Raw genomic sequence first — 12,729 nt, forward strand, 5'->3', positions numbered from 1 at the left:
TAGCAACCAAGGTTCTCTCCATCCCAGTCCTCATGCAGGGCTCACGCAAACCATTCATGATTTGGAATACATTTCAGAGGGGAGGTCCAGGATCACTCAGACCGCTGAATCTTTAGCAGTGAAATTTAAAATTAAGTTTAGCTCATTTTAATTTTTGAAATTCCACCCTAACTGAAGGATGTGGCAGCTAAGGTCTGATCCAGCTGTGCGTGGGGGGCATTCCATTACCAGCTCTTTTTATGTGAAGTGTGTCATCACTAAGTTTAAGGAGACGGTAAAAAGACTTGAGGAATCCTCCCTACTTTCCATCTTTTCACCTCTACCCAGAGAGTTCCAAGAAACTAAGGAAATGACCCCAAAAGAAAACAAGGCTGCACAGAATTCTGAGGAAGTCAGGGGTACACTGAAAAACAGCAAAGAGAGGCTGGGGATGGAAAACCATGACGTCCTAGGGAAAGCAGAAAAGAAAGCCAGCACTGCTGGAAGGCTTCTCTTCAGAGAGAAATCCAGTCCCCCTGGAGAAGCAGCCACACACAGTGCATGATGAGACGGGGGCTGGAGAGAGCCCGTCAGGAAGGAGAGGATGGGGCAGGGCAGGGAGGAGGGGGGAGAAGGCAGCCTTGGAGGAGTACGGCAGAAACGAGGCCCCGCGTCCCCAGAGCCCACTTGCAGACCGGCCCGCCCGCACGCATGCAGAGGGTGAGGGCCCCGGGGTAGAGACTGGTGTCACAGTGGCCAGCCCACGGAGGCACTGGGTCAGCACTGATTCAGTGAACAGGGAGGAGCCGAGGATGTGAGCAGTGCGAGCAAACCTCCCACTAGGTCTTAGACTCGGAAACTGAGGCCTCCTCAAAGGCAACTTGACATCGTCACCACAGCAGGTCCTCTACCTCTCATGGCCCCTTCCACTGAAAGCTCCTGGAGGGCAGGAAACGCATCTTCTGTCTGTATCACCGTTATCTTTGTTTCTCCAAGACATCTTCAGGCTCAACAGACGTTTGCTGAACTGCACTGAACTCGGCCAGTTCGATGCATGCTGTCCTCCCAGAGTGAACACTTGGGGAGTGACACGAGCCTGCTAATCCTTCTCAAGCACACTGATTGCCACCCTCCCCTTGTTCTTACAGAGAGGGATGAGAGACACTACTGGAAGAAATATTCCTCAGGGCAAAGGCTGGCTTTTTTGTTAATTACTTTTTCTAATTAAATGCAGGCATACTGGAAGAGGAAGGAAGATATGGGAAATAAATGACTTTACTGCAGATAATATTAATGAAATTAGAATGCTAACCGCAGCCCACTAACTACATTTCCTTTTCTGATTAGGTTACTTGCTTGGCTAATGAGGAAATACAGTGGACAGCGTATCTCTGGGTTTTAGCAGGACGTCTAACAGCATCTCTGAACAGTGAGATAGCAGAATTAGGTGGATCTGTAGCCAGCCACATAAATCGTGCTGCTGAGTGTCAACCAGACGTAGGTCTAAGGCGGCTGCCTCGGGGCTCAGCTATGTCCTCTTGAGTACTGACTTCGATGAAAATGGTGAAGACATGCTTATCAAACCTGCAGATGGCATGAAAATGGGAGGCATAGCAAAAGGTGGGATGGCAGAGTTAAGACATTTAAAAAAGCTCTTGACAGGGGAATGATGACGGCTAAGTCAACTCTAACAGGATGGCATTCTAAAGGGATGACGGTGAGGTCCAGTAAACCAGCTGGGTCAAGTACAGGGTCGGGAGGTGTGGCTCAACAATGATGCCCCTGGAAAAGACTCAGGGCTTTCAGCTGACGGGCAGACGGATTTATCATAAAGCTGATGGAGCTTAAACTTCAAGGCCCCTCACTGGCACGGTTTCCCCCCAAAGCCCTGAACTTAATGGCGTATTCATAATTTTGTTTTCTTTTTCTTAAAGGGAGCCCCCAAATTACATAGGTTGCAGAGGTCCTCAAAGCCTGCATCCCTTCCTGTTGACATTTAATTGTGGATGGTGATGGTCAAAAGTAACTTCTAGACTTATTTAATAGAAGATTGTATTCAAACCTATAGAAGTCACGGACTGTCACAATTCTGACCTGGTCAGTGATGCCTGGAGTAGGGTGTCCAGTGTGAGTCATGGCATTTTACAGAAACTGGACCAAAAACAAACAAATTGACATTGCTGGCTCTTCTTGGCCTTAACCTCTAAACACTACAGCTGGGCCCCTTTCTCTCAGAATATATTTCTCTCCCTAGATCACTTCATCTGTTTTCTCACATGCTGATGGCTTCCACATTAATGTCTCCAGCCCGACTTTTAGTTCCCTGAGCTCTGGACTCACATATCCACCTGTCTGATAGCAGTTTAGCCAGGGCACTAAACGTGACCGAGACTGAACTCCTGGATTCCCCCATCCCATCCCATGCCCCAATGGAACAGGCCTGACTGACAGTGACCAGGGAATGGAAGAACTTTTAATATCTTGTTTTATGAAGAACAGTGGGTAAACTGAAAATGATTAATCTGGAGGAAAAAACAATTGGCCGCATTGGCGAAGGGTGTCTAAGACACTGTCAGGTGGAAAAGGGATCACATTCCTTCCTTGAAGATACAATAAGAGAAACAAGGAAAAATTTTCTACCAGAGAGACTGAAAAATGTCCCCAGGAGATGGTGACTTCACCATCCTTGGGTTTCAGAGAGGGATGAGTTAGCCAGATGCTGTCCTAATTCCTAAGTCCTGGTTTTGTAGTTGACCTCCAATGACCAAGACTCCCAAAACCCGAAGCTCAAAATGCACTGACAATTCTATTTTTCAGTCCATTTATTTTTAGCTATTCTTGTTAAAAAATATATCATTTTTTGTTTTTCCCAAATTGTGTTCCTGATTTCTCTGGAGTGACTAGTATGTATCAAGCACTGGATAAAAGGAACAAAGCTGGACACCAAATGGCCTTTGAGGCCCCCTGTTACTGAGTCATTCTGTGATCAAACCCTGTCTCCAAGGCAGCGACAGGCAATCAGAGCTCTGGCTCAGTGGCTGGTCACCACTGGTCTCTCCAGCCATCTCCAATGTGGCATGTGCTTTCTCCAAAGTCCACAACATCAGAAAAATAAAGGCTGAGTGGCGCTGGTTAGGGAAGAGGAAGAGTGAATTCTGCCCAGTGTCCTGCTGCTCGTCCTTCCCCACCCCCAACACCACGCAGCCAGTCTGTAGGGAAGACTCCGGAGGTCCTTTCTCACGTGTGTTGAGCATGACTTTCTTCACAGTACTGGGGGCTATGGGGCAGGCAGAGGGGAAGATAACAGCATCTCTGGCCTTAACGACACCTGCCTGAGTGTGATGAAAACGTGTGCCCTGCAGAACCCCCTCCAGTGATTACAAACTCGAGGAACATGCCCTTGCCCAGACCTCACGCTCTGCAGCTAAGGCTGTTTCTTTTTCTTCTGCAATTAGTGGTAAATTCTAATATATGCATAGGCTATTGTGCAAACTTCTACTTCTGCGGGCCAGTAAAAGTGATGTAAGCAGCAATGTTCATAACGCTATGCTTTATTTAAATAGAGAGATGGATGACTTGTGATACCTTCTTATTTAAAATTCTGGCAATGACAAACCCTTTTTTTTACATATCTGCTCTATTTGGTTTTAGTGCAAAAAAGGCAAACCAATGACATGGGGGTAGCAACTAACTTTAGAACTGCCTGGGGATGCAGGAGAGGCACGGTGTGCACAGAAATGAGCCAGGAGCTCAGCGGGGAGCCAAGCCTACCAGGAGGCCGGTGAGCCACCCGCCCATGTTATTGGGCCACGGGGCTGTGTCCAGGCTTCTGCATCTCTCTCCCTTCTCCAGGTAAGGTGCCGATAGTGTCTGTGACCCCTGAGCTACCAGACAAATGCCCACGGGCCCCCAGGCACAACGTGAACATGGGGACACCATCTTGCAAAAGATTCCGACGTTACAGTGATCACACACGATTTCCAGGCAGCAGGTGGAGTGAGCATTGTGGCTCCAGCCTGGGAATTTCCATGCAATTGAACACAGATTTACGGGCCTTTAGTATGAGTGGGTGCAATGGACACAAGACATGCAGCCTGAATTCTGGCAGCCCTGGCGGAAGACAGGCGGGAACCTTCATTTTGAAGTGGTGAAGAGGGGACCAGCTGGGAGTGAGCCCTGGGGCCACTTCTCGCTGTGGGCAGCCAGGCTACCTGCCTCAGGACCCAGATGGCATCACACCTTCTGAGAGTCTAGCTTTCAAACACTACATAAAACATTCCTTTTCACCGTTTTGCCTTCCCCTCTGGTGGGTGGAGAATAAAACGTGGTCATGTCATCCGACATTTATATTTTTACAGAAGGCTCCAGGTGAGCCAAATGAAGCTGGGCAGTGTATTTACAGCTCTCGCAGCGAGGAAGAGCACACAGAGGCCTCCCTGCGGAGCACAGGGCTCAGGAAGATTAGATGCAGAGAGACAGATGGCCCTTCGCAGCCCCCATGAGACCAAGAGGCCGCCATCTCAGGAAGTTCTCAGGAAGGCGGTTTTAAATAGACGTGGTAACTCTTCCTGTCAGTACATCCCTCAACCTTTCCACGTAGAAATGTGCTGTCAGCTACGGGCAGCCCCAACCTGCTATGGGTGACAGCCCTGAACTGTTTCTGTAACTACTGTAAACTAACAAAGAAAAAGAAAGACTAATGTTATTTTGGAAAGAGCAGTTTCCCAGTCGGGATAAATTCTCAAGCAGAAATAACCAAATTAAAAGCTTTGACCTTTGATTTTACAAAATACCACTAACATCATATAGTTTTCAATATTTCACATGTATCATCCTTGAATAAGATCTATTCATTAGAAATATTAATGACCCAGCTTCATCAACCTACTTCACCCATCTTTTTCTTGGGGCGTTAACGTGGCTCACGGAAGTGGCCCATTTTCCTACGTGCCTCCCTTTCTCGAGTCCTCTCTTTCTTCCACTGTTCAACCACTCCAAGTTCAAACATTGGGACCGGGCATTAAAAGTGAGAGAAACTGAAATAATTAGACCAGGAAAAGTAAGGCCAAGTAGGGAAAGAAATCAGGGCAGTTAAATGTTACTAAAAACCCACGAGATCTTCGGAGAATCCTTTCAGATAACAGGAAACTTGGCTTTCTTTTGGGCTCTGTCATTTCAAGTTTCTCCATCATTTTTGCCATCTGTAAAATGCTGATTGTTCCAACCCCCCTCCATCTGTATCTCAGGCACATTAAGAATGGCTCCGATTAGTTAAAGACGAGGGCTCTAAACTCCTTCGGTGATGAGCCAGGGAACCTCAGTGCACGGAAGCACCAGCCACAGCTTTTGCTAGTTTCAAAGGAGGGGGACACGCCCTCCCCTTCTTCTATCTGCCCCTAAGCTTTCAAAGAGCAGCCTCAGGCCACAACAGTGACCGAGCGGTGGGAGAGCTCAGCTAGTCCTGCACGGGAGCCCACCTCTTGATCGGTGAAAATCTCTATGAAGTTCTGGAAGGAGAAAGAGCCCGACTGCAGAATGAGCTCTCCGGTGTTTTCGAAGCACTGTCCCGTGAGCACGAGCAGCTTGTGGCGGGCGGCGTCAGTGATCATCAAACGCACCTGAAACAAAGCACAGGGAGCGGACGTGAGCGCAGGCGGCACCGCCATCCCCCTCAAGACAGGGCTCAAGACAGGGATCGCCCTGCAGGGCTTCAAGTTCATTGCCAACAAAGTCATTCATTCCTCGGTACGCAGACTCCCCTGGGGAGTCGGACGGCAGCCAACACCTGTGGTCATCAGTGGCCCATGAGTGCCGTTTTCCACGTCTGGCTATACCCACAACAGCAGCGGGAGCTGACTTTCTGTCTTAGTTTCCTAGCCGTCTCCACAGCTGGTAACAAGTGTCCCACAGCTGTGTGTGCAAACAGCAGGCAGTCTGCGGACTAAGGAGTATCCCACATGCCGAGGCACCAGGCATAAGCTCAGGGAACACAGATTTGTACCTGGGGTCCCAAGTCAGCACCTTCATCCAGGGTCCCTTTCCTTCCAAGCCACACACCAAACACAAAGCTCAAGTGCAGCCTCCAGTGGCATCAGCAAGGTGCCTCCCGTGGAACATAAAGGGCTGGCCCGACTGGGACTCAGAGAGAACTGTAATGATTTGCACAAAAGCACTCTCTGTTCTTTCCATGGCAGGAAGCCAGCCCGTCCTTCAGCAGAAACGCAACATTTGCTCTGAGCCCCGTTTGGTTCCGCACAAGCTGACTGCTAGGCACGGGGCTAGGCATGAAGGCAGGGACATGAACCCACTGCCCCAAGAGCCCCATCGTGACTCAAGGAAACACACAGGACCGAGGTCACTGTTCCAGCCTGTCTGCTCCACAGGCAAGCCTGGATTCCTGAGAGAAACTCCACATTTTTCCCCCTACCATTTCTCACAACTGATCCAGGCACTCCGCCCGGATAAATATTAATCCTCCAGCTCTTTAAAATTGTTTCTACTTCCTGATTCTGTTAGTCACAGAGAGACTGCTGGCCAGTCACTTTCCTCAGCCTGTGCCTTCATGGATTGTCAAATGGGATCATGGGATCTGATGGGGGCAGATGGAAGTGGGACCTAAACAGGCTACATAATGACAGCCAGAAAGTGGGAGTCACCCATATGCCCATCAACTGACGAACGGATGAACTCAATGTGGTCTAGCCAGACAATGGAATAGTATTCAGCCATGAAAAGGCTTGAAGTCCTGACACATGCCATAAGGTAGATGACCCTCAAAAATGTTATGCTAAGTGAAATAAGCCAGATACGAAAGGCCACATATTGTATGATTCCACTATCTGGAATATTCAGAATAGGCAAATCCATAGAGGCAAAAAGTAGATTAGTGGTTGCCTGGGGCTGGGGAGAGTGACTGCTAATGGGGTCGGGGTTTCTGTGGGGTGATGGACATGTTCTGGAATGAGATAATGATGACAATTGCATGACTTTGTGAAGATACTAAAAACCAATGAACTGCACTCTTTAAAAGGATGGATTTTATGGTATGTAAATTATATCTCAATTTTAAAAAACAGACTACAGTCACAGAGATGCTCCAAGCATGGGCAGGAGAGATGCGGCAGCTACTGGAGGCTCCCAGGGACTCCGGCTACCTTAACATCCAAGGAGCCACTCAATCTCAAAGGCGCCAAATGTAATAAAGGAAGTGGGACGTGAAGACCCACAACTCCTCTGGCCTGGTGACCACGGATCCCCAGCTCCCACCAAGTTCTTATCTTACAGTAGGCTCTGAAACCCCGTTACTCTCTCCAGCAAAAATTCCGTCTGATGGTAATAAATAATATCGGTAATAAGAAGAGCCAACATTCATATTTCTGCTGTTAGGTGCCAAACTCTGTTCTAAGCGCTCGACACTTCCAGTCGCAACGTTGAACGTGAACATTAGCTGTGATCTCTGTCTCGCAGAGGTGGAGACCGAGACAGAGACAGGAAACAGCTTGCCCGAGGCCACCAGCTAGTAACAATGTGGCCCCAGAGGCCATGCTCCTGACCGCTCTGCTATCCTGCCTTTCAACAGTGACAAGGGGTGGGCAGGGTGGCTCTGCAGGGGCCTGCGTCGGAGACGCTCCTCTTCTCCAACCCTGGGTTCTCCGTGGCCCAGCCTGAGGGCGTGTGGTCTATTTCCCCTGCTGCATCCCAGCCAGACTCCCCCGCATCACCCTCCATATATACCCAGGATCTCCTATCCCATTGCCTCTACAAATACTCCCGTTCTGGCTAGCGTCTTCCGCTTTGTCCTCATTGGGAGGGGCAGTCTGGGGTGGTACCAATGCAGAGAACCAGCCACTGACTGGGGGTAAGGAACGTCCCTGGACCCAGAACGTCTCTCTCCCTGTCCTCCCGCCACCTCCCCAGCCCCTCTGATCTGCTGGGTCTCTGCCCCGCTGTGTAAGGCCCCACCCAAGACCCCACAGAGCCGAGTGCTTACCTCGGTGCTGACCGCTTCATCTGAAGGGTTGATCAGGACCACTGTTTCTAAAACGTCACTTCGGTGATGAAGGATCTTTTGTCCTGCAGGCGCAAAAACACAGACAAAAGAGGAGACCCTTAGTTCTTCTGGGTTAACACTGCCCCGCCTGCTTCTGGGAGCCACGGCAGCAGGATTCTCCACACGGTCTTGGGAAACACAATCGGCGTTACAAAACAGGAGTGTGCGGACCCCAGCCGGCTCCTCGGAGCTGGGTCCGGCGATCTGGCGTGCCTCGCGCACTCACAACCCTCTAGTTCTCGAGGTTGGGCACCAGGCTGCCTCTGTACGCTGAAGGCGGGTTGCATCTGAGACAGGGGTGGATGCCCGGAAAACTCAACAGGCTCTTGACATTTCCTTTCTCATGGTAATTGGGGATGTTTCTCCGCACCAGCCTTTCTTCTGGTGAGAACGGTGCTGAGATTAATTAGGAGCCTTATTGTGAAATGAATGACATCCAGAAACCCAGGCTAACAATTAGCCCAACAACCAGAATGGCTGTCTGAGGCAGGCGTACAGGCTGTTGGGGTATTCATTAATTAATTCACTTGCTCATAGAAAAGTGGAGGAACTGCGAGCAAATGAAGAGCGGAGAACAACTCCCCCCTGGACCGGGCGGCCACATGGCCCCTTGAGACAAGCAGGGCTGACAGAGAACAACAAAGCAAGGAGTTGTGGGGATGAAGGACCTGGCTAAGGAGGGCTGAAATTCTGCAAGGTTTGGCTCCACATCCCGGACTTCCCACACTTGATAGGTTTTAGGGACATGGTGCGGCTGAAACCACCTCCAGCCCAAGTGGACTGAGGCCTGTGGATGACCTACAAAGGCTCCCCTCCTCGGACAGAGGTGAAGTGCTGAGGCGGATGTGCGGCCAGAGTGGGCCATAAATGCTCTGCCAGTCAGGGAGGGACAGAGAAGAGCCCGTTCCCTCAGCCAGGTGGAGGGAGACACAAGGTTGGGAGGGTAGGTGAGAAGGTGTCTGCTGCTTGGAAGCGCAATGAAACTTGGGAGACAGGGGGAAATGGAGTAGAATCTGAGGGGGACAGCCACCAAAGGAGAGAATAACCAAAAAGCAACTGTGTTCCAGAAAGACAGTTGGGCAATTCTTCACAAAGCTAAAACAGAATTACCATATGACCTAGCCACTCCACTCCCAGGTGGAGAGAAAGCAGGGACTCAGACAGATACTTGTATGCCAGCGTTCACGGCAGCATATTCCACAATAGCTAAAGGTAGAGACAACCAGAGGCCCACCGATGGAGGAATGGACAACCAAAATGTGGTCTATCCAGGCAATGGAATCTTACTGAGCCATAAAAAGGAATGAAGTCATGACACGGGCTACAACATGAATGAACCTTGGGGACATTATGCTGAGGGAAAGAAGCCAGACACGGAAGGACAAATACTGCATGATTCCACTTGCACGGAATATCTGGAATAGGCTGTTCATGGAGTCACAGAGCAGATTAGAGGGTACGAGGGGCTGAGGGGAGACGGAACGGGGAGTCACTGCTTAATGGGCACAGAGTTTCTGTTTGGGGGGATGAAAAAGTTTTGGAAAAAGAGGTGATGGTGCATAACACCGTGAATGTGATTAATGCCACTGAATTGGACATTTAAAAATGGCTAAAATGGCAAATTTTATGTTTTATATATATTTTACCAAAACTCAAAAAAAATTAATAATGCAATTTACCAAGAAACTGTTGAACAGTCCACTTTAAAAGGGTGAATTGTATGGTATGTGAATGTATCTCAATTAAGAAGTTAAAAAAAGAAAGCAGGCCAGGGCACACAGCTTAATTAGAGCTGTCTCCCTTTATACCATCAAGAACCAGAAGGACTACAGCGACAGCAGTGTGTTGAAGCACTTAGCCCCGCACATTGTCAAGCCTGTTCTCCACTGTCTTAGCTTTCCTAACAGCTAATATTAACCAGTAAACCCACATGAGACATGGAAGAAGCCCAAACTCTACAAGAATGGCGCTGGCCACGCCCTCCTCCCATGGACTAGTTCATTTGATCCCGGAAGAGCTCCAGGACATAGGCACTAGGATTGTCTCCTGTACTGCGAGGACAACGAAGAAGAGAATTAGCCCGCCCACGGTCACACAGCCAGCCAGCGCTGGCGCCAGGACTCGGACCCAGGGTGCCCAGCTCTCGAGTCCCCCGCCTTGCTGCTCTGTGGTGCAGGTAACTGAGCTGGGACTTGGGAAAACAGATGCAGGACAGACATGGAGCACCAAGAAGAGCTGGGGAGAATCCCAGAGGAATAAAATCAGGGCCGTGCTTACAGAGGCGGGACGCCAGAAAGCATTAGGAGAAGAATATTAGCAAAGAGGAAAAGAGAACGAAGGTGGCCAAACACCCACATCAAAGAGGGTAAAATCAACAGTAGGCGTGTGGTGCTCCCCTCCCAACGCCTGAAAACGAAGGGACTCCAGAACACACAACGTCCTGCAGCCCAGCAGGCGATGGCCCGGGCCTGGGAAAGAGGACCACACTGAGCCGTGGGAGCACGCTCGCTCCTATGAGCACGACCCAAGCCTGATGCTCGCAGCCAAAGCAAAAGAACATCAAACCAAATAAGCAAACGATATAAGGACAACCGGCAAAGCACAGAAAACCGCCCCCTTTCTAGGTCCTCCCATCGTGGCCTCCTGAAATAACAGCTTAGGTAGGAACTTCAGAGGCACCAAGTGGAGACAAATTAGCAAAAGCACAAGAGCGCGGAGAAGTGAGCAGTCACTTCCCAGAGCACACTATCGAGGGGACAGCGTCCTGCACACAGAGCCCAGGCAGCATAATGCAATGGCGGGGCTGCAGGCCTGACCCTGTTCTGTAGACTTGAGCAAGGGACCACAGAGAGGCACCTCCCTCCCCGAGAGACAGGAAGGAATCGGCCCTCTCACCCCATCTGCACGATGTCCCCGCCCTGCTACCCGAGCCCCTCCGCTGCAGCCCAGCCCTCCCAGCTTGGCCTGCCCAGCACCTGCCAGCATGCCCTTCCTCCCCCGTTCACTGGAGGGCCTTCTGACCAGCCCAAGAAGCGCCTTCCTCCCTGGCTTCACCACTTGCCCACAAAACAGATGCTACGTGAAGCTGCCGTTTACCTCCACTCCTTCCGAGTCCATTTAAGACCTGCCTGCTCAGGAAGTCAACCGAGGAGGCTCTTTCTGTCCATCTTTGGGAAGCCTGACAGCCACGACACAGACGTGCACCATGACGCCATGGCTGCTCCTTCCACAAAAAGCCTTTTTATAGGATTGGATTTGAATGAAGGAGGGGATTTAGAGAGAGAGAGAAGCCTCAAGCTCTTGTCACGGCCGGACTGTTGGCCAGATTCTTCCGCGGACAACGTCACCAGGGGCTGGCCTTCCTGGCATCTGGCAAACCCAGGGCCTGCTGAGGGCCTAAAGCCATGCCCCCACCCCCTACGACCTTGTGGGGTCCCAGCTCCCCTGGCGGCAGGCAGCTCTCAGCTGCGGGGACGCTCACAAAGTTGCATATTTGGGGAATGTTTCACACTGGGAAACGGGCCAGGCATTCTTGAAGGAGAGGCCACCACCCTCGCCTGCAGAGGTCTCGTTCAGTTGCTTTAGAAAAGAAGTTCCCAGGAAAGAAGGACGACATGGTTGCAGCCTTTCTCTCTACCCCTGCAGTCTGCCTTCTCCAGAAACAGCTCCCAGGGAGGGCACTGGGCCGCCGAGATGGACAGTTAACTCTCTCAGCGTTGGTCTGAGAGAAGGATGCTGTCACTTATTCCTGCCACGAGAGTCTGTGAGGGCTTCCCCACACAGCCCAGTGTAACTGTGAAGGCTCCACGGGGGCATGGGGGGTGACACTGTTATGTGACAACAATCGGGTCTGCCCCATCTTAGGACCCAGAGCACCCCCGGGGACCCCCTGATGCAGCAGGGCCCTTGCAGACAGGGAGACTCGGTGTAAACTCCCAAAGCTACACCTGAAACCCAGATAAGCCCCAATTTTTCAGTTATTGCTGGGACTTTTTTCAATGACTGAGAACCTGACAGATTACTTCAAGCCATGTGTCTTTTCAGGTTGGGCTGTCTTAGTGGTTTGCGGATTACTATATGCGGCGGACTGAAATCTCTGGAAGCAAAATGCTATATTCTGGGTGTAGAATCTGTAGGAGGCTTAGGGCCTCTCCTCCACAGACCACATTCGCCCAAACACGCGCTCACTCAGCCTCTCCCCTGGTTTTGCAGGAGGCTGACCATGGCTGAATTCAGACACCCACTATCGGGGCAGAGCCCCAACTGAACCCCATCAAACTCAGAAGCTCCCGTCTTGCACAGCTGGCCCCTCCCTCCCTCACGCATCCCACACATCGGCCCAGAACACAGTGGCCTAGGAGACTGTATCATCTCTGCAGGGACCGGAGCAAGGTCTCAGCCCTGGTGGGCAGCTGATCCACGAAACAGCCTCACACCAAGGAGAGAATGCTGGACCCAGGGTCACTGCAGCGCCCCGGGAGGGGGAACCTCAGTGAAAGCAACAACCAGTGAGGCTGAAAACTTTTAAGTTGTCTTTAAGTGGATGACAACTCCGTGTGTCTCGAGGATGAATATTTCATTTCCATTTCCATTAATGATCACAATCCAGAAGTTTATTTCTACAACTTCCTTTTCTTGAAAAAATGAAACTTGAAATGAGACTTTGTAAGCATAGTCTAGAAATGGAAATTGAAGAATAA

At 50.5% G+C, this 12,729-nt stretch overlaps 1 protein-coding gene across 3 annotated transcripts in view; it reads right to left on the reverse strand.

The window, feature by feature from the left end:
• The window catches only part of MAP1B (microtubule associated protein 1B), an 89,166-nt gene that overhangs the window by 16,172 nt on the left and 60,265 nt on the right, over nt 1-12,729 (reverse strand). For 2 of the 3 annotated variants that reach the window (XM_070233498.1, XM_070233499.1), the window contains 2 exons: nt 7,970-8,052; nt 5,457-5,597 (listed from right to left, as the gene is read on the reverse strand). In XM_070233498.1, the coding sequence (XP_070089599.1) occupies nt 5,457-5,597; nt 7,970-8,052 (224 nt within the window). Of the gene's footprint in view, nt 1-5,456; nt 5,598-7,969; nt 8,053-11,125; nt 11,497-12,729 lie in introns of those variants that run through there. The other variant, XM_023618225.2, reaches the window with a different exon arrangement.

This window comes from Equus caballus, chromosome 14, assembly GCF_041296265.1.
Source record: "Equus caballus isolate H_3958 breed thoroughbred chromosome 14, TB-T2T, whole genome shotgun sequence".
Taxonomy (NCBI): Eukaryota; Metazoa; Chordata; class Mammalia; order Perissodactyla; family Equidae; genus Equus; species Equus caballus.